Consider the following 22,667-nt stretch of genomic DNA (forward strand, 5'->3'; position numbering starts at 1 on the left):
ACAAACGTTTCACTTAATAAATTACACCTCTGAAGCTCTTTCTGTAGAATATAAGCTCAATTAGTTTCACCGTCACTACTGATTAAAAAGATTTTAAATATGGCATATGTAAGAAATACAATAAAATAAAAAAAACACGCTGGGGTCTTATTAAGTTTAAAAAAGATATAATGGGAAGAAAAGTTTCGTTTCCTCGAAACTTACCCCACCTCCAGATACCGGACATTTTGCATTGAAAACTCCGGTATCGCAAGGTGGAAATTAATCTAGCTCTCAATGTTAAATGCAAGAGTTATATAGCTTCATTCCGATGTGTATCCTGTGAGCCAAGTGCTGTATAATCACTCTCATTGTTTCACTCGCATCTGTTTCAGGTTATTGAATTTCGGTGGTGACCTGTCTGATTTAGAAACCAAGTTTGATCGGGCAAAAGCTCGAGAGAACCACCCGACTGGTTCTGGTTCCTGTTCGGCCATTGTTAAGATGGCCCCAGGAAACAGGGACGTTTATTTTGCGCACGCCACTTGGTCGGACTACAGCGGCATGAACCGGATTCTCAAAAAGTACCATTTTAATTACCACCGAAACCCCATGTCCAGTGAGTGTTGCAAACAGTCTTGTTTTGTGTTATGTGTGCGTATACGACCCGATTACACACGTGCAATTGTAGTGAAAGGGTTCCCAGGCGCAAATTTAAAAAAAGAGGGAGCGGCGGTGGGGGGTGGGAGGGTAAGGGGGGGGGGGGGGGGGTAGGCAAAGTATTATTGCCTTTGGGCAATAATACTTTGCCCTCTGTAACGTCTGGTACCTATGTGCCTATGCACATCTGCCCCCCACCCCCAATCCCCAAAACTCCTGCCATTCTTTTAATTGGGGGGAAAATAAGTACATGAAAAAAACCGACACTGAATGATGCTCGCGAAATTAAACTATTACATACGGAGGTGAAAAGAATGCAGGAGGGAAAAAATCACAACTATTTTTGCTGTAATTATTACGGCGCAAACACATATCGCTTTATCAATATTTAACCTGATCGTCAAAATTACTTCCGACTTTCATGACTTCCTCCTATTCATCCCAGAGACATTGATACCAGGCAGGTCGATAGTATTTTCTGGCTATCCGGGCAAGATTTTCTCCTACGACGACTTTTGTCTTATCAACACGGGCCTCGTAAGTACGATCTCAAATACTGTTTTAAGGAGCAACTCGCTGGGGTCGCAATAGGAACTATTTAATCGGAGTGGTAGGCAAGATAATATTATGAAACAATATTTCGAATGAAACATTTGTATACTATGAAACTAAAAAGACAGTAAACATGTTTAAAATGAAAAAAAAATCATAATTATTTTTAGTTAAATAATGCATGCTTGGTTTATTTAAATCAGATTTCTACTATTAGCTTCAGTTCCTAAAAACATATTTTGTCATAGTCACTGACAGTTTAAGAAACGCGGGGTGTGCAAAGGCATCTTATTATCGTTTGGCAGGCAGTGATATTGCGGCGCCAGCTGATTAGAATAGCGATCGAAGAACGAATCACAAAGCAAGAGGCGTGAAGATAAGAGAACATGCCATGCGTTTTTTTAATCTGTCACTGACTATAGATGTCAAGTCAGTTTAAACATGATAGAGTGATTTTTCGATTTGCTCTACTAGAAAATAAAGAAAAGAGTGGAAGATAAATTTATAGTGCAAACATAATTATTCCCCGCCTCCAACACATATAACAAAGAAGAAATGGGAATATACAAACGCATTAATATCGCATTTACCCTTTGCCAATTCCCTGTTTCGGGATTGCCTTAGGTATTGCCCAATAGAAAAAAAAAGCAATAACTTAAGATCTTCACTGGTCGAGACCTTAAGCACCACTGCTCGAAGAGCCTGAGCCCCGTATCACCCAAGCAGGCGATGCGGGGTTGTGAATGGCAACGGCGTTGTGAATGACGCAGGCGGTCAACTTGCGTCGTTAGGATATCGTAAAGCACCATTTAATAAAGGCCGTTACATGCTTTATCTAATCAACGCCCTAAATTTTGACACAACGAAAAGCAGCCTGATTTTTAGTTAGCGAAGAAAACTTAACTGGCAGCGATACTTAATAAAATCAATACAAAAAGTCACTTGTGAGTTTATGTATATGGAAATGTCGTCGAAGCCGACATTCTGAGATCTAGGTCATTTGACAAGTTTCGGAAAACGCCTGACGCCTTTTTCCGCGCGCTTGCTACACTATCAGCCCGTCCTGTGGACAGACGCGGCGGAACAGGTGGAACGTTGCATGCTTGTTGCCTGGGGTGGAAAATGATTTCATTGTGGTTTTGAAGGTAAACATAAGGTTTGCGCAATACTTGACGCAAAAAAGAGCATCGTTCAAAGATTGTCCTTCTCCGTTGCCCGTGGAGACGTTAACGCTGGTGGCGCTTGAAACGCTGTCCGCTCCTACATGCTCGAGCGCCGGCAACAGAGAAGAACCGTTTTCAGACGCCGTTCTTCCGTGGAACTTTTCAACTGATACATCTAGAACGTTGGTGAAAGCACCATCCGGCCATTTTTTATTTCAATTTTCAACTTTCAACTTTTTTGTTTCTCTCCAAAAGAGAGGGGGAGGGAGATAAAAAAAAACAGGCTGTTGTCGCTCGACAGAGTTTCTCCTTCCCACCACCAACAAGAGAAACAATTTAACACTCTAGTGATGCGTACAACAAAGTTTACATAGAAGCAAAACACACAACATTAAACCAAAAGCTCTGAGATACATAACAATCATTTCTTACAGGTCGAAGGTCCCATCAAACATAGGCACAGATAAAGCTACAGAAACAAAGAACGAATATCCTTTCTGCTTAAACTCATCAAATCTGTGCCAAATCTGTGTGTACTATTTATAACATTAGGCAACAAGAACTCCAGCATCTGGAGGCCGTAGCCTGTTCTCGAGCGAGGCGTTCACCTTGCGTCAACGAAACGGCTCGCATATGCAGGAAACCTCCGCTTCATATTGGTGATTGATAGAAAAACAAATTGATCTTGCCTTACAGATGTTTGATATGTTAGAAATTTATAATTGTAATTTTCTGTAATTAAGACTATGTGAAGGTTTTTGACAAGTTGTAATGCGTGAGCGTTCAATTCCACATTGCGCATCTTTCTGATGATTATCTTCCGGAGCACGTGCACGTGATGTATATTTGTAGCCGTTTTGCTGCCCCAAACAAGGAAGCAGTAATTATAGCAGGAGCTGAAAAGGAAGTCATAAAAAAGAACTAAGACCGAAAGTGGTAATATATGTCGGCATTTATAAATAACGCCCACAACGTTTGAAAGTCTGCCAGCTATATATTGCACTTGGTCGTCCCAGCTCATGCACCCATTAAATATCACACCAAGAACCTTCACATATTGTACAAAGTCAATATTTCGTCCTTGGAGAGAGAGCTCTTGAGTAGTGGAAAACACTGTATTTTTTGGATAAAAAAAGCATTGCTTTCCTCTTATCTGTACTAATTACTGAAAAGTTTGAGATTGTCCAGTCACTAATCTTCAGCAGAACGCTATTTTCCGCAAATAAAACCTGGTGGACAACTTATCACAAAAAGAATAAACTGGTGTCGTCTGCGTAATCTATAAAATCTGCACTATTGTGTATATTTACTTAATTTATGTACAAGTTAAACAGAAGAGCTCCAAGGATGCTCCCTTGTGGCACCCCTAACGTCAGTTTCCTTAAGCTAGATCACTATCTATCATGACACCCCCTGCTGTCGATACATTAAAAAAAAAAAACTCTCAATCATCGTTGAAGCTACTCTTCGCACTTCGTATGCACTTAAATCTTAAAAGCAGATTTTTATGGTTTAGGCGGTCGAAAGCCTTTGAAAAATCAATGAAGACCCCAAGGTCATCAGTTTCTTTTCCATGCTGTTCAAAATTGGTTATTTTCGCTTTCATGGCGCAAACTGGCAAGATGTTAGGAGAGCGTTCTTCACCGAGGTCGTATAATCTGGCGATTTTATTTTCTCTAGCCCCTTTGAAAACACTGTGAGCCCAAAAACGGGTCCATAATTCCTAGGTTGCTTCTATGCCCAGACTTGAGAATAATCCTAATCTTAGCGACTTGCATCTTTTTAGGAAAACGGCCATTTTGAAGTGAAAGATTAAAAATATGTGTTGAAAGAGGAGCAATTGATTTAATGACATGTTTCAGAGATTTCATTTGACCCCCATTTATGTCAGTACTTTTGCTGTTACACTGGTTCCTGAAAACCGCTGCCGCTTTGTCTGCGTCAGTACGGCAAACAAAAGTGTGTCAGAGACACCTTTTACAAATGGAAATTCATCGGCAGCGTTTCCATTCTTTACAATGTTTACAAAACAGTCATGAAATATTTCAGCTAACGCCAAATTACCTTTCGCTTACCCCTCGATGTTAAGCTTGAGTGCTGAAGATTCGAAACGGCCACGTCTGAAAAATGAGTTAAGCTTCTTCCTTATAGTATCTATTCGACGCTCGTTTTCAAACGGAGCATAAAAATATTCACACTTAGGCTTACGTAATGCATTTCGCTAATTTTTAAATAACGCCAGCACATCTGGTTTTCTATATTTTATGAACTTGATGTAGAAAACGCCCTTTTTACTCGTCATTTTGATTATCTCCTTGGTCACACAGGGCTTCCGAGTTTTCCTGGGGCAATTTGTTTATGCTTCGTCAGCTGACACCCTAGACAACATGGTTAAAATTGCGCATAAATAGAAACGAACAGTGAAGACAGGGGAGAGAAGAGACAAGCGCAAACTCACAACTCGATGTATTGGAGGAAGAAAAAAGAACAGCCCGTGCGGTATCAGCTCGAGCCGAGGCCACACTCGCACGGGTGCACCCGAGCACGCGGAGGACACACACCATGAACCGCACTCAAATGATTGTAGAAAGGCGATTTCATCGTCGGTTAATGCCGCAGAGGGCTGGCTGACAGAACGCTCGCCTAGGCGGAGTATAATAAAAGCTTCAAAAATTTCCCTTGTGCGTTTTTCGTGGAATTTGCCAATTATCGAGGATTTTTGTAAAGAAGGTGTACACTTACACGCTTGACGATGCAGGGGTAGGTGACCCCCCACCGTGGAATTTAGAGAAAGATTGTGTTCCCTTAACCGGTCACTAATACACGTCCTATTTGTACTGGTAAAAGCGAGCGAGTTGAACATGAATACTTAAAGGGATGCTGAACCGAAATCTGGATTCCCCAAAACCCGCGGCAAAAGCGTGCAACGGGATGCTACAAACACCAAAACATCACTCATGCAGCGATATCTCGAACGGATGACCGTATTTTTCAAAAAAAAGGAGGCGCATTTGGCGGAAATGTTGACGTCATGTTTCTCCGAGGAGGAGAGGGAACGGCCTCGCGTCTTCTCCGCCTCACCGCCTTGAGGGGCCGAAGCGAAGAGAGGAAGAAACAAGGTATCTTGACGTGACGCGCCTCGCCGGCCTGGTTCAATCTCGACCTCTTTTTCCAAAGATACGGCCGTCCATTTGAGATATTGCCTTACTAGTAGTGTTGTAGGGATTGTAGCGTCCCGCCTACATCTCCTGCATTGTTTTTTCTGAAATCCAAATTTCGGTTCACCGTTCCTTTAAACACGGAAGAATAAAACACGGAGGACAAGCACAGGACATTTCTCCTACGTAGGATCTGTCGCGAGTATCCCAGCCGGAGCAGCCAAAGAGCCCAAGTTATTCTGGGCCTATGTACGCTCCCAACGGAAATCCTCCTCTCCCAATCACCCATCCTTCAAGCACAACCATAGATTGGTATACGACCCCTCCACAATAGCTACCCTATTTAGCAAACACTTCTCATCAATTTGGTCACCCCCTAAACCACCTACCCCGTCCCGGCCCCCGGTCCCCTCAAGACCACCACCAGCACCAGCCTCAATCATCGACAGCCCTGCATCATCCTCTCAGCCCATTCTCTCGTCCCTATCAATCACAGAACAGGATGTACATGACTCGGTGTCCTCCATCCGCACAACCCAGAACCCTGGGCCAGACCAAGTGCATCCTGCATTTTTCAAGCTCTCTCTCTCCTTTAATCAAGCCTATCCTGACCATAATGTTAAAGCGCCTCCTGGATTCCGGCACTGTTCCCTCGGCCTTGAAGAGGTTCATTATAACACCTGTTCACAAGGGAGGTGGACTTGGAACGGACACCACGGACTCTTATCGCCCCATCACATCAACCTCAATGGTGTGCCGCACGCTCTGAAGAATAATCAATAAGAAAATCTTGGACCACGTGGAGGACAATGGACTGTTCAGCCCCGCACAGCATGGCTTCCGACAAAGGCAAAGCTGCGAGACCGCCCTGGCCGTGGCTGTCCACACACTCAGCACGTACCTTGATCAGCGAACTCCCTGCAAGTTAGTCCTGTTGGACTTCTCCAAAGCATTTGACCGGATTGACGATGCGCTTCTTCCCCAAAAGATGGAGAAGGTTGGCATTGAAGGCAACCTGGCCAACTGGCTGATGAACTTCGTCAGTGGCCGGACCCAACGAGTGGCCTTCCATGGCCACCTCTCGCCGCCCTGCACTGTGCTTGCTGGCGCTCCACAGGGCAGCGTATTGGGACCAACGCTGTTCTCCATCTATGTGAATGACATCACTGATGGGATGCAATCCAAAGCCATATTATATGCCGATGACCTCACGCTCATACAGCCCCTGAACTGTGGACCTGACGTATTTACCTCCCTACAAAGTGACCTCGACGCCTGTCTCCGCTAGTCTACGGTCCACAAGCTGCCGATAAACCCCCCAAAAAAAGCCAAAGCATGAGGATTAGCGTGTCCTCATATAACAGATCACTTACTTGCAGTCTTACACTTGGTGACATCCCCCTACCTAATGTCAGCAACAGCAAAATTCTTAGAGTTACATTCGATCAGCACATAAATTTCAGTAGACACGTGCACGAGACCACCTCCCGTGCGAGGCGCACATTGGGATTCATTACTCACATCACCCGTAGAATGCCGGCGGCTTCACTTAGAGATCTATACACGGCTCTGCTGCTCCCTCAACTCTAGTTTTGTTCAGCTATATGGGATCCCCCCTCAGCTGTCTTGGAGAGTTCCTTTGAAGGTATCCGGCAGAGAGCAGCCCTCACGTTCTACAGACGTGTGTTCCCATCATCGTGCCACACGGCCTCGAGGTACCTCCCCACCGCAAGACTCCTACAGCACGCCAAGTGGCAGAGCCTACAACACCGTAGGAATTGGCAACAATCAGGTTGCTCTGCCTCTTTATGGGCACCGGTCCGCCTGAAGTCCCCTTTCCACAGCGCCTCAACAAACGCACTGGCAGGCTGCAGCCCCCTTTATCGCGGACCCTGCGCCACAGCAAGTCGTGGCTCATACGTGCTGCCACTCTCTGGAGTTCACTCCCCCCAAAGATGACAAAAACTTTCCCCGACCACCGTGATCACATTCGGGAGCTGTGCAGAGCAATCGCGTCCCCCATATAGTGCGTGTGTGTGCATATATGTGTTGTTTAGGTACTGTACATTATGTGTGCCTGGACTTTTTGTCTATTCCTGACCGATACTTATATTCGTTGCCCCCCCCCCCCCCCCTCTTTTTTAATATTTCTTTTTTTTTCTTTTTTTCCCTAGTCACAATTTATAGCGTCGCCCGGTCGGTGTCAGGGGCACAAAACGTGTATGGGAGCACTGCCTTTCCCTGAATACCTGCACACCGGGCGGCACTGTACAATAAAAGTGCAATACAATACAATACCACCGGAAATGCGAATGCTATAAATCACTCTGGTTGAACAGGGCACGTAAAAGCGGACAGGTTTTGTGCGGCACCTGTATTTTGTAATATTTTCTACTTCTGCTACAGTTCTAACTTAATTCGACATTCATTAAGTAACAAAGCGTTTTTCTTTTTTGTGCAAAAGTCGGGAGTCTGTTTTGGCTCATGTGCTGTACCTTTCCTAAGTGATATTTTTTCTTGCGGGGGTCGACCGTGCCATTAAGACGGCCATAGCGTCTATGCCAGTTCTTTACGTGTTTAGGTATGTAGATAATTTCATGCTAGTGTACAGAAAGACATTGGAAAATAATGTAATTAGTAGCATCATGAACATTTTCCATAAGTAGGGTTCAGGACTTATTTTTACCAGTGAAACTCCCGAGGAAGGTGTGCTGCAATTTCTAGACCTTTCTCTATCTTGGCAAACAAACCACCTGTGCTGGTCATTTTCACCCCGTTCTAAAAAAAGGTTTACTACACTGTATGTCGTCGTAAAAAAAGGTATAGCTCTTCCCTGCCTTACTTCAGATTTAAAGAAGGCATGCCTACAACATCAAAGGCAGTTTTAACTGAGGTGGTAGGAACTCTGATAAAAAAATAAAGGATATAAAAACAGCTGCACGTATTGTTGACAAAAAGAGTGGTGGTGATTTCGTATATACACAAAATTTCTAACAACCTAAAACAGTGTTGGGAAGTACTTTAAGTACATCGTACTTAAAGTACTACTTCAAGTAGGTTTAGAAAACTTGTACTTTACTTGAAGTACATTATCTTAGTATGTACTTGTGTTTTACTTAAAGTAGTTTTTTCTAGTACTTTCCGAGAAAAGTACAATTCTCGACTTCAAAGTACAGGGTGTCACAAATGAAAATTTACACGGTCTTTTTTACCGCAAAAATAAACTAGGCATCCCCGAACGCTCATTCTCCGCCCAAAGGTAGAGCTAGAGGTCACAACCAGATGCCTAAGTTTCAGTCCGATCCGATAACTTAATCAAAAGTTATAAATGATTTTCTGAAAATTTCAATGGGAAAATGGAGCCCATTTTCGCCCGTTTTCGGTTTCTGGTCCCATAGAGCCCCATGTGTTTGAAAACTCCGTCGGCCGCCATTTTCCCATTGAAATTTTCAGAAAATCATTTATAACTTTTGATTAAGTTATCGGATCGGGTTGAAACTTTGGCATCTGGTTGTGGGCGGAGAATGAGCGTTCGGCAATGCCTAGTTTCTTTTTGCGGTAAAAACGACCATGTAAATTTTCTTTTGTGACACCCCGTACATTCCCCAAATTTGGTTTTGTTAAATTTGTATGACGAAATGATGCTTTGTCAACTCCGAAGACATACTGGGAGGGATATTCCACTCTCACCACAAACGTGAGCAGACGACGCATCGCTTCGTTTGGTCTGCAGGCGGCTTTCCCGTAGCGTTTTTGAACTCTCGCTACTTTTAAGTCGGTCAGCGCAAGCGAGTAGGTTTAAAATATTAGGAGAGCAAAATTAATCATAATGAAGTGCCTGAGACTGTGGTGCGGAAAAATTAAACTTTCTAGTCGAAGAAAAAGACGACAGAGAACGTCGGAATGTTTCGAGACATTCTCTTTTTTTTTTTTTTTTTCCTTCGACATCAGAGTTTCGTAATTTTGCGCACCCCAATTTCATGTGTCACATTATGATCACTTATCACCAGCTCGCTTGCACACTCACAGCTTTTTTTATTAAACAAAGGACACTCCTCTATGAGAGGACTGCTCGCGGAAGCTACGGGGCTGACGTTACACGCTGTTCTAGTACGTTTATACCCTTGGGTGCAACAAACCGGTGAAAGCGGCGCCAAATTCAAAAGCGGGACTTTTGAATTCGCCTTTTTTCTTGAGAATAACTACTCTGTGGCCATTTGAGTTTACCAAATACTCGCCGCTGTTTTTGCAAATAGGTCATCTACCCTTAATTATTCCTGGGCAATGCGTACTAGTTAAAAAAATCACTGTATAGGGGAATGAAAGGGCATCATGAAGATTGTATGAAAATACTCGTAGTTTACTTTGGAAGCACATTGTATTTATAGTACTTTACTTCAAGTACACTGAACCCAGTGTACTTACTACTTTACTTGAAGTACATCACGTCTCGTTTATTTTGTACTTAACTTGAAGTACCTTTTAGATGTGCTTTACACAACACTGCTAAAACAGGTAGCCAATAGGTACGGAGTCCCCTTAGTGATGTCAGCCTCCCCCCCCCCCCCCCCCAAAAAAAAAAAAAAGAAATGGTCAAATTTGTTCTAAAGTTCGAGCAAAAGTGTAAAATATTACAAAATACAGGTGCAGCACAAAACGTGTCCGCCCTTATGTGCCTTGTTCAACCAGAGTGATTTGTAGCATTCCCCAATCCTGTGGTAGATCCTACGTAGGACAGACACGACGGTGTATTCATTTCCGGTTAAGGGAGCACAATCTCTCTCTAAGTTCAATTGCGCGGGGCCACCCTGCATTGTCAAGCGTGTAAGTGTACACAATCTTTACAAAAAAAACAAAAAAAAATCTCGATAATTGGCAGATTCTACGAAAAACAGACTAGGGAAATTTTTGATGCTTTTAGTATACTCCGCCTAGGTGAGCGTTGTGTCAGCCATCCTTCTGTGGCATAACCGACAAGGAAATCGCCTTTCTACAATCGTTTGAGTGTGGCTGAAGGTGTGTGTCCTCCGCGTGCTCGGGTGCCCCCATGCGAGTGTGGCCTCGGCTCGAGCTGATACCGCGGGCTGTTCTTTTTCCTTCTTTTCAATACATCGAGTTGTGAGTTTGCGCTTCTCTCTTCTCTCTTCACTGCTAATTTCTATTTGTGCGCAGTTTTAACCATGTTCAATCATTACCAACTAACCACCTTACCCTAAACAACACCGGACTCCAATAAGAACGGCAAATCTCAACTTCAAGTGCAGATAGGTTTTTTTGCACTTATATTTTTATAATAAACTAGGCAGTATATCTGTGCACTCTCCTCTTAAATCCGAAAGCAGAATTGTTTCCGCCAACTTCGTACACAAAGTGCCACCGTTGCCAGTGCCTGTGCGACTGACTTCAAACAAAAAACTATTAGCGGTCTATGAGTAGTATCGAATGCCCAAAGAAACAAAAAATTTAATTAAATCCTAAATGGCGTTAAATTGTTGCTTCTGAACTCCAGCACAGTATGCAAATCGCCTGTGACCAATTATTTTTTAAGTGCGCAACGCGGACATGTAATCCTACAAAATAGGCGGCAGCTCGCAGAAGGCAAAACTGATAAACCGGCGGATACAAAACCAACCTTAAATGTAAATTCATGTCATTGTACACATGTGTACCTTCATTCCATGGGTGACTCTTTTATAATGTTGTCGTTTATAATAACAAATCAAAACCAAGATGACAAAAAGAAAAACGCGTTAACGGGACGCATTGCTTACTTAGGGACAAAAAAAGTATTACGGTATGTGTGACTGTCCTTTTTTTTCTTAATTTTCGGGCTTATTGTTTATAAAATTAATTCACCAGCTTGCACGGTTTCTTTTTAACACTTGTTTACAGATTTTTGGGTGACAATTTTCTTATCTAGAAAGAGTAATAGTATATTAGTTACCTTCTCTTTGGTCTCTTCCGCTTCATGCCTCGCATAGTCCTCCGTATAAAGGCCCGACCACACTCGCGTCGTGGAGGCTTGCCACCCGCCGTTGGCCGCCGGGGGCTGCCAGCGAAAACCAGTTTTCGCCCTCAGCATCTCGCCGCTCGGCACCGTCCAGGCAAGCCGCCCACGCGCAGTTCAAGGCTCGCCGTTTCTTGCCGCAAAACAAAAGAACTAATGGGAGGTGGCGTATAGCGAGTTCGTTTCACACGCACTGGCACCGTTCGAGTTCTCTCCCAGAATGCATCGCACTCACAGAGTGTTGCACGGAAAACTGGACTCAAACGAACTCGCCAAATGCACCGAGTGCAGAAAACTGATGCTGCCGCCATCTATGTTGTAGAAAAGGCACCGACTTCAAACCGAAACTAGCGCCTTTCTGTTCAGAGTGATGCGTGGGAATGCGCGAATGCAGTCGCTACCAACGTTTATCTACGAACGTTGGTCGCTGCAACCTGTAGTTTATAGTTGCAATGACTTCAAGCAGCTCGGCTGCCGTAGAGGTAGTTACAGACGGCGTAAATTTCCGCAACCAGCTGTCTACAAAGCAGCTGGTTATTCTTATAACCGTTTACACTGAAGAAAACTGATGATGCTGTCCGAGCAGAAGCTTGATCCGTTTGAGCATGGTATTATGCGTGAACCACTGAAAGAATACGGCTTAAAACTAGCCTGTTGGAATATCCAGCAAAACTGGGACTTTCGATTTGGATCGTCATTATAGGTGGATCAGATATTAGCCTTGGTGAGGGCGTCGAGAACGAGAGCTTTCTCGAACAAAATACGACGGGGCAAGCTATCTGACGTAAGTAAATGTTAAACATGATGATGTTGCCCAATCCTCGGGTAAAGTTACCATCTTTAGCTTTCTCTGATGCTTATTGGGTAGTCAGAGGTTTCTGCTGGGGGAGTTGTGTCGACAAATGTTAAATTTTTCACCCGCACACGGATGGTGATAGACATCTCGGGGGCCGCTGTTACGTTTGTTTTGAGCATTTCTTTACACACTGGTATATTTCAGCGTTTGTACGGCAACAGCGCGATTTAAAATCTGCAAATAAATCACGGGTTGTCAATTGCCTTCTTCGGGAAATAGCAGACGCTCACAATTCAAGCTCGCGTTTGATTTCGTGGCCCGCGGGACCCGATTTTTATCAGAAAATCTACTTTTTTTCCCGTTCGGTTCCGCGACACATCGTAGCAGACGAACCCTCGTCGTCTGCTTCCGCTCCTCGCCGGCCCCGCCGGAGCGAGGCATGACGGGATTGCATTTTGGCGCACTCCCGATTTTCTCGGTGCAGCGAGTGCATGCACGCGTGGGGTGTCAGCGCTGAAACGAACTCGGAGAGTGCAACCACTCGTGGAGTGCCGGCCGAAACGAACCCGTTCCACGCTGCGAGTGGGCACGCGTGGGCACGAGTGCCGTGAAACGAACTCGCTAGTAGATAGTGACGTTGCGATGCCATGGCAACGCGCGAGCCACTTCTCTGTGCGTCTTTCACGTTGAAAAGGAGATCAGAGTTGTTTCGTTTGGTCTGGTATCCATATCCACCCCCCCTCCCCCATGTTTTTCATAACGCAGAGGTCTCTCGAAACTGCGCGACTTTTCTCCTTTCTGTACGACAAGACGCAGCCAGACTACCTAGATAAGGACGCTAAATACAACCGCTAGAAAATTATCAGAGATGAATTCGGAATAACGGGTGAGTTTCTCCGTGGCATTTGTTGCATATCGCCTGCGCTGTGACGGATGTCGTGTTGATTTCGGGACACTTTCGAAAGTACCCTTCCTTTCTGTCGCGTAGCCGAGGCAGAAAAGCACTGACACATGCCCTTTGATGTTTCGGTAGCACCAACTCGGCCGGACTCAAAGCCTGCGTCTCTTTCCCATCAAAGCGACGGAGATGAATAAGTAAATTTTAGAGACCATAGGAAGCTTCGAAAGGCGCGGAAGCACCACGTGACAAATATTGGCCAGTCACGTGATAAATAGCGGCCACTTTTCTGCGGTGCCCGTCCAGAAATTCGTATAGCGCCGTAAATATAGCTCTAAACAATTTTTCTTTTAGAGCGCAGCTCTTAGGCGCCCGTTTCCGGCTTCAGCGGCGTCGGCGTAACCGCGAGGTCACGTGACCCCACAAGGTCACGTGATCCACTAAGGTCACCCCAAAGTCACGTGACCCCCAGAGGTCACGTGACTCCCCAAGTCACCTGCCCCCCCCCCCCCGAGGTCACGTGACCCCCCTCCCCCCCCCCCCCGAAGTCACGTGACACCCCCCCTCCCCTCGAGGTCCCGTGACTCCCTCCCCCCGAGGTCAGGGAACCCCCCCGGAGCATATTCAAGAATGAGGGGAGGAGGAGGAGAAGGAGGACGACGAGGAGGAGGAAGTGTCTACCCTAACTTCAGTACCCTTCCCTCCTCCTCCTCAAGAGCTGCGCTCCGGTTCGGTGTTACAGGGAGTTGTAAACGGCTTTCAATCTTGTTTTATTCTAAATTCGTTTTATGACTTCCTTTTCCCAAACAGGCGGTTTAAAAAAAAAGAATTTCCTTTCCATTTGTTTTTTTTGAGTGGCGAGAAGAGTGCTCTGTATTTACTTTTATGCACAAGGGGTACACGTGAACTACGAATGTCCTTCAGACGATCATGCGCAAGCATCCCCCGCAACAAAACAGAAAAAATGTGGCCAGAAAGCCATAGAACATGGGTGGCCGAGCTATGGCTCTTCGCGCGTTAAAAAGCGGCTCGTGGCTCCTTTCCCCCCCCCCTCCCCCCCCCCCCCCCCCCCCCCACACACACACACACACACACTTCCCCAAAAAGAGAAATGGAACGCGTTTGAAATTTTAGGTCGCAAGACAGGTCGCGGTTCGGCAGTCTTGTCTTGTGCTATTGCTACCTTATGTACTGTTGGACTGCTTTTGACTCGGCTAGAGTGAAAGAAGTTCGAGTTTCGGGAAAGGGAAGGGGAGGGGGGGGGGGGCAAACAAAAGTTTGCGCCCCCCCCCCCCCTTGCGGTTCTTTGAAGTTTCGTTGGTTGGTTTGCGGCTCTTAGGCCGGATCAGCCTGACCACCCCCGACCTAGAAGGCAAATGGCTCGTTCGATTTACCTGCACCTCCTGCACTAATGCAGCAAAGGGTAGGGCAGTTTACTTCCGGTATCTGTATTGAGATACGACCGGAAGTACACTGCCCTACAGTTTTCTGCACCGGTGCAGGAAGTGCAGGTAAATCGAAGGAGCCCAAAGCTTCAGTTCTTTCCCCCAAACGTCCTCACTCGTTAATCCACGCAGCGCCACCTGTTATCTGCAGCTTTGGGGCGACTCTCGTCGAACTTGGCATGTCTGCCGCTTGGGGCGGGTATAGCGGATCTACCAATAATGACGCCATACTCAAGCCTCGTCTTCCAGGTGGCGACGCCCCAAAAGAGGAAGCACTGTTCGCCTGCCAAGGCTTTATATCTACCTAAAAAAAAGCTAAACCAGCAGCGAACTTATGCGGAGCGCAAGTTCGTCCGCTTGTTTTGCAGAGGTTGTGGTGACGCCAGAACGCCGAGCTCTGGTTGGCTGTGATTGAAAAATAGTGGGTAGACTTCAAAGCAGCTTGCTTTGAGGTCTAGTGGGTAGTGGGTAGATCTTAAAGCATCTCGTTTTGAGGTCTACCACTAGCCTTCAATCAGAGCCAATCGGAGCTCGGCGTTTTGATATCACCACAACCCCTGCAATACAAGCGGACGACGCATCACTGCGCTCCGCATAGTGAAGCTGTAGGTTGACGCTCGGACTCAGAGGCTTCGTTGAACTTTTATTGTGTTTCTAGACCGTAATTTAAAAGCTCGTGTTCGTAATAACGAACCAAAATGCATGCATTTTTCCTTCTCAAACGAGCTGTGCAAAGTCCAGACTGGGGAATTTTATATTAACCAGGCAGAAATGCACGAAGGCAGATCGGTCCCAGACATGTTTGTCTGCATAGCGCGGTGTTCGTTATGAATTCGTGATAACGAGATATTGTCAAAAATCGCAATTGATGAGGCGATGATAACTGAAGAAACCAAACGTTTAACGGGGCGAACTTGTGCCCAAAACAAAAAGGGAACAGAAGAAAACAGGAGAGCGACGCTTGCGACGCCCTCCTGTTTTCTTCTGTTCCCTTTTTGTTTTGGGCACAAGTTCGCCCCGTTAAACGTTTGGTTTCTTCAGTTATCATCGCCTCATCAATTGTCATTTCTGACAATCGATGAGTGCTGGGGCGAGCGCGACTGACTGAGCGACTGACTGACAGAATCGAGTGCTGGGGCGAGCGATTCTGCGGCTTCGCCACGGGGAGAGCGCCGGGGCGAGCGCGACTGACTGCGGCTCGCCACGCGGAGCCCCGTTTGTACACGCGTGGGCTCCTCGAACAATCGGCGTAGAACGTTCGCGCATAGAACATTCTTACCTCGAACATGCCCAACAGAGTTCTCGAATATACCAGAACAGTAAATTTCAAGAATAAATAAAAGACGTGTCGCGCCCAGGAATCGAACCCTGGCTCTTCGCGTGGGAAGCAAGCACTATAACCGTTAGGCCAGGGCCGCGCGGCCTACTTGGCCACAATATCACTTATAACTGGCTATGTCTGTCTGTCTGTCTATCTTCCCTCCCTGTCACTCTGTGTGCGTGTGCGCGCAGGCTTAATCTTTTTTAACTGACGAACTTAGTTGAAGGTAATAAGTTGAACGTTTTGAAGTCCCCTGAAGTGCGTCGCTTTTCACTCGTGTTTAGTCTGATAGGAATATATATTGCCTAATGATTATTTTATTCGAACATAAAGCGAAAGCAGACGGATTGTGTCAAATAATAGACAAACTATAAACGACTATTCCCTACATTATTTGTGTAAGACAGGTGTACGTCAGCATGTAAAACACAATTCAAATTACCTTTATTTTTGCTCACCACCCTGAATCAAATCAAATCACTGTTATTGACGGTTTTCATCGAGAAATACCGTAAGTTAAATACAAAAAGTTGTCCAGTTACGTAGGTATTATTAGACGAATACCGTATTGCTGCTCATATGATTCATGGTGACTGAATCGACAGTGTTAAAAAAGTTTGGTAAACAGATGCGGAAAGCTTGAAAGTGTATCAAGTTTTTGTTTGTGAAGAATCGGCTCCTGCAAACCAAAAGAGAACAAGGAACCCGACCTTATGTGGTCGGCAGTTTCAATAGTTTATAGACTTACATAGCCATAAGAAATCATAAAAGTGAATTGCTAAGTCGAGTATATCTGCGTCAACTGCAGTAGAAATAAGGTGTAAAGTTAAGCAGGCAAATATTATGACATGTTCATGACAAATGTAAAATAAGCTTACTTCAAACTGGGACATGTCAAATAAATATCGTAAGAATAATATTATAAAAATGTTCATTTTTTGTTGCATCGTGGGCAAGACGCAAACATCTTGTGCTTTCTTTTAGACGCACTAAGAGTTTTGTAAACTATGCTTTAGAAAAAAATAAATGAGCAAATCAGCTGGTGTAAATTCAACTTAATTACAAAAAATACCCGAGACAGCACAAACATGAAGTATCTAAAATATTGAGGCCGTTTCTGTACCATCGCTGTTCCCACAAAAAGGTATTACCTGGTCTTGGTGATTGCTTATAAGAATGATTGCTTAGGGGCGTATATTTCGAGATCAAAAACCATGATGTGTATTACAAGCCGCACATTCCCAGGCTGTAATGGAGACAACGATTGATAATAACAACGACGAACTCTGGAAGAAGGTCACCCCTATCGACACCGTACCAACCTCAATACGCAACATGGTTGCAAGCAGACTGGCAATAACGGGAAAAGACTGGACCAACATTTTTGCGAAGTTCAACAGCGGCACGTGAGTTATATCACGAAAACAGTATAGTCTCGTATAAATATTCTGTCAAATGCAATAAGATATTATAGCAAATGATAGAGTATCTAACGAGAAAAAATTGCTATTATGATGATATGCAGTATGATATTTGGCGAGAGAATTTCGAATGTATAAAGAACTTCACTTCCTTTCTGTCCATACATCTCTTTTTTTGGGGGCATGACATAATTTCACCTTGAAATGGCGCCACGAATACAATCTGATAGGGAAATACCTCCAAACTTACTAGATTATAGACGCTTTGCACACGCGCCAGATTGAGCCGCCATTGCCGCCCTTCTCTTGTCTTACCAAGATACCGAGCCACTGAAGCGGGCGTTGACGGGTCTTCACAAGGGCCAATGCTGGGCACAAGAACACAGTACCATCTAAAATTGCAATAACCTGTCCTGCTGTGGTAATGATAAAGTGAAGCGAACGCGGAATAAGAGGGAACAAAAACTGAAGGTCAGTTATGGCGGCGCCCATGCACAGCTGCTGCAAAGCGTCTATACTACTAATACCCTTGTAATACCCCTGTTACACGGGCACACCTAACTGCAGTTACGCTAAACCACAATTAGCGCACAATACTTGCCGACAACATTCTGCGGCGATGCAGTCAGAGCAATGGGCGAACGTGCGCTTGAGCATCTTGAGCATCTATCGAAGCAGTGCGCGCGCGCTCTTCACTTCTTCTGAAATAGCTGCCCGAGGGTATAGTGCGGCATCTGTGCTTCCACGTAACCACAGTTAAAGCTGAGTTAACCGCGGTTAAGTGTGCCCGTGTAACAGGGGTATTACACGGGCACACTTAACTGCGGTTACGCTAAGCCACAGTTAGCGCACAATACTTGCCGACAACATTCTGCGGCGATGCAGTCAGAGCTATGGGCGAACGTGCGCTTGCGCATCTTGAGCACCCATGAAAGCACTGCACGCGCTCTCTTCACTTCTTTTGAAATAGCTGTCCGAGGGTATAGTGCGGCATCTGTGCTGCCACGTAACCGCAGTTAAAGCTGAGTTAACCGCGGTTAAGTGTGCCCGTGTAACAGCGGCATAACACGCAGTTCCTAACCCACTTCGCTGACCCTGTTCTTACACACCGTAGGGGATAGAGAGTTAGAAAGACGGGAGTGTTAGCACACCGCTTACTCGCCGCCCCCCAAACAAACATATATACCGACAGAAACGCACACCGAATACTTTAACAGGAGAATGCATTCTGCTCCGCTCATTTGCATTAGACAGCGCGCCTACAGCGCCAAATCTTCCCCGAGCGGCGGGGAACCTCGCGTCCGAGAGCGCATGCGCTTCGCACTTTCGGCTTTCTCGTTGCGTCGAGATAGAGTGCTGCCACCAACGAACCGACATACCGGATTCGCCTAGAAAGTGGAGACGACTGTCTTCGCTATCTCGAGGGGTTTGCGCAAAGATAGATAACGGCGACCACTTCCCCCAGTTTAAAGGGGGGAAACTCCGAGCCAGCGCGCGCGAAGCCTTTCCAACTACGAAAAAGCTGTCGGCGCCAAGTTCATTGGATATTCGCCGAGTAAGAATTTGCACTCACACTTTTCGCGACACTACGCCTTTTGTCGCGCGCGCTGCAGAGGTAGTAGTAATGCGAGACCAATTATAAGGAAGTTAACAAAAATCGGAAATCACTTCCGCTTCTTCGCTATACAGGGTGTTTCACGAAAGGTGGACAAATTTGATATTGCGAAAACTACGCGTCGCAACAAAAAAAGGCTTCTGTCGTTTTGGTCCTGGGCCAGGGGCCGGCCTATTTAAGAAAATCATTAAAGTTCGAGATAATTAGATTGCTAATTATTTTTCGCGCAATTAACTGTTTTAATATTGTGTTTAAGGGTATGGTTTCAATTAGAAAATTGCTCAGCATCATCGAAAAACACTAAATAAAAAAACTGCAGAACAATAGAAGGCACGCGAAGAATTTTGCGGCTTTCTGAAAATCCGCACAAATTCGACGGGTTTTTAAGTTTCGGTTTGCAATCGTAGCGCATCTCGGCCCCGACGACACCGCGCCCCGTGCAGAAATAGTGCAACCTAGTGCAACCAGCCTCTTTTGCGTTGCGCGAGGACAGCGCAGCAGAGGATGGTTGCACTATCTCTCCACGGGACGCGGTGCCGTCGGGGCCGAGATGCGCTACGATTGCAAACCGAAACTTAAAAACCCGTCGAATTTGCGCGGATTTTCAGAAAGCCGTAAAATTCTTCGCGTGCCTTTTATCGTTCTGCAGTTTGTTGATTTAGTGTTCTTCGATGATGCTGAGGAACTTTCTGATTGAAACCATGCCCTTAAACCCAATATTAAAAAAATTATTTACGCAAAATAATTAAAATTTAATTATCCAGGACATTAATCATTTTCCTAAATAGGCCCCTGGCCCAGGACCAAAAGGACACAAGCTTTTTTTTTTTTTTTTTTTTTTTGCGACGCGTAGTTTTTGCAATATCGAATTTGTACACTTTTCGTGAAACACCCTGTGTATTATGGTTTCCGTAAAAGTAACACGCAAAAAAAAATAAAGATAACACGGGCCGTCACGTGCAGATGTTTATCGTGCATGCAGAAACCGGTGGAGGGTGCCGTGCACGCGCTCTCTGGTAGATCGGAGCCGCTTCTCGCCAACTGTGAGGAGCTGCGGCCGAAAGATCCTGCGAGCTACGTACTGACCGTGCCGACAGTTGCGACGGCCGCCGCGGAGGACGTCGGTGGAGGACTCCATTTTTTACGTTTATGCGCACTTCGTCGAGGATGGCGGCGCGCTTTTGTTTCAAAGGGATTCCATTCATATTCCCCGTCGAGGTGCCGGCGGTGCCAGGACTCGCCATCGTTGAGTCGTTGACTGGCGAAAAGTTGCCGAATCGGTGCTTGAGCTTTCGGGCAGAGAGCGACCACACCGACTAGCGACGCTGACACGGAACACGAAGCAAACAAAGAAGCGCGCTCGGCACCGAGTTCGCGCTCAAGTGCTCAAGTTTGTGTTTCGTCGGTATTAGCGCCGAGACTAGAGTGCCTTCATACACACGCGCGCTTTTGCTTGAGTGGTGACATCTCAGCCATTTTTCCGCCCAACCTTTTTTTTTTTTTTTTTGCATTTCGAAGTGCGCGCGTACCGGTGTCACTCAGCTCGAGCGCGAAGCTTTGGCTAATGCATAGACGCCATTTTACCGCCCAAGTCATACACCGAGTGCGCGAGAGCGTCACGCGCTAGCAGATTCAGGGCAACAATGGATGTCCTCACCCTGAGACAGACAGACATGTAGGCACCCTAGCCGAGACCAGAGCTCTGGCCGAGACGTTTCGGTGGCGCCCTCTTATGGTTTCTCTCCGTGACGTCACGACTGGGATTTGCCTCGCCGTGATGTCAGCAGTTGTTATTCTGGCTACTTACCATCGGGTGCAACGACGAGTTCGATGGTGTGTTTAAAAAGCACAGTAGAAGCTAGGAGCCATCGCAATCCGAAACTAACACCGTCAAAGTTGACAATATAACAGTGCTCATATGCACATGGTTTGGCCAATCGTGGAAAGCTGACCACAGCGACGCTTTTGGCCAGGCACATTGCTAGCCTAAACTAAAGGAAGGAGGAAACTGCTCGATCGGGGTCACGCAGTTTGTGGGTCGCGTTTGCAAAACGAGCTGCAGCCTACTTGTAGTCAAAAGCTCTCATACACCGTCTGCAAACGTGTCCGCCTTTCCGCCGGTTTTTCCGCCACGCTGGCCACAAGACAACCAAATGCAGATGTACTTATGCCATGGTGAACAGAACAGCGCTCAAAAAGGCGAGGACAGAGAAAACGAACAGGCACAACACACAAGCGCTGACTCGCAACTGGATTGATACACAAAAGGAAAAAGAAGACGGCCTGATAGGACACGCAGGGCACGCAGCGCGTGTCACACGCGACACAAAACCATTTAACTACACTGTCTTTGCCCCATAGTCCGATCTAAAAACAAGGCTCCGGTTTGAAGCAGTGTCACTGACGGGTGGCTAATGCAGCAGACCCCCAAGCTGTTGATGCAATGCGCTTCCAAGATTTCGCGTGCCGTCTTTTGTCTCGATAATGTCCAGTTATTGTTGTGCCTTTAAAAATCAGGGTACACTAGCAGGAATTGCAATGAACGGGAACATGACCATCGCAATTCCTGCTCGTGTACTCCGATTCTTAAAGGCACAACAATAGTTGGACATTATCGAGACAAGACGACTCGCGAAATCTTGGAAGCGCATTGCATCAACAGCTTAGGGGGCTGCTGCATTAGCCACTCGTCAGTGACACTGCTTCAAACTGGAACCTTGTTTTTGGATCGGACTAAGGGGCAGATATTGTAATTCTTCAAAATTTGCGAATTCATTTTATCAATACCAGAAATGGAGCATATTTTAAGATCCTACAGTTTAGCGCTGGCCATAACTGGAAAAAAATATACGTAGGATTATCCGGAATAATAGAACTTTGAATGGTAGAAAACACTCTAATAAACAAATCGTTGAGTACACTGGCCTAATCAGTACTGGCAATATCTTCGCCGTTAAAATGAAAGAGGTTCCGGAAGGAATGTCCCCGGAAAAAAAGGCCCCATATAGAAAGTGGAAAATATTACCCCATAAAGTACTCTATCGCTGGGTTTTCCCTGATTCTCATGGCCTTCGGGCGATCCTGTCATTGTTTGGTCACAAATTACCTGATCTATCTAGAGGTAGAAAGGGAGACTAAAAGTCACACGAAGCAACCGAAGTAATATATTGTGGGATATTTTGGAAACCGGATATGACTTTATCGACAGAGTTCATTAATTTTAGATAGCCGGTCTCGTTCGTATCGTCTGGTCAGGTGCTTGGTCAGAGGAGTTCATTCACATCGGGGATTTGGCTGCTGTGAGGTGAGTTCTTTTATCATTCCATCAACAAATGAAAGTGCAATTTGCTTTCTGACAAATAATTAATTTACTCATGTTTATTGGTTAACGATTCGTAACTAAATTCCAGCAAATCTTAGCTTTGCATGCAGTTTTTAAATCTTTGTTTCATTTCTGCCTAAAGACTGATATTGATAAATGGTATACAGTTTCAATAACTGATATTTATAGCAGTATGATATATATTTCCAGAATAGAGAATTTGAAGTCCAACAACGGAAGAATAAAGTTGTGCGTGGATGAGTACAAGTACACGAAACAGAAAGACTTGGCATCGGGAGTCCGCTGGCGCTATATCGAGCGCAGCATTCA

General features: G+C 45.5%; 1 protein-coding gene across 1 annotated transcript in view; it reads left to right on the forward strand.

Moving 5' to 3' along the window:
• The first annotated feature begins 310 nt into the window (after window positions 1–310).
• Window positions 311–22,667, forward strand: part of LOC8043075 (putative phospholipase B-like 2) — a 52,076-nt gene continuing 29,719 nt past the window's right edge. The window contains exons 1-4 of the mRNA XM_040504047.1: window positions 311–321; window positions 375–598; window positions 1,085–1,176; window positions 17,225–17,385. Coding sequence (XP_040359981.1) covers window positions 311–321; window positions 375–598; window positions 1,085–1,176; window positions 17,225–17,385 — 488 coding nt within the window. The remainder of the gene's footprint in view (window positions 322–374; window positions 599–1,084; window positions 1,177–17,224; window positions 17,386–22,667) is intronic.

Source organism: Ixodes scapularis, unplaced genomic scaffold, assembly GCF_016920785.2.
Source record: "Ixodes scapularis isolate PalLabHiFi unplaced genomic scaffold, ASM1692078v2 PGA_scaffold1__304_contigs__length_218370807, whole genome shotgun sequence".
In the NCBI taxonomy this organism is placed as follows: Eukaryota; Metazoa; Arthropoda; class Arachnida; order Ixodida; family Ixodidae; genus Ixodes; species Ixodes scapularis.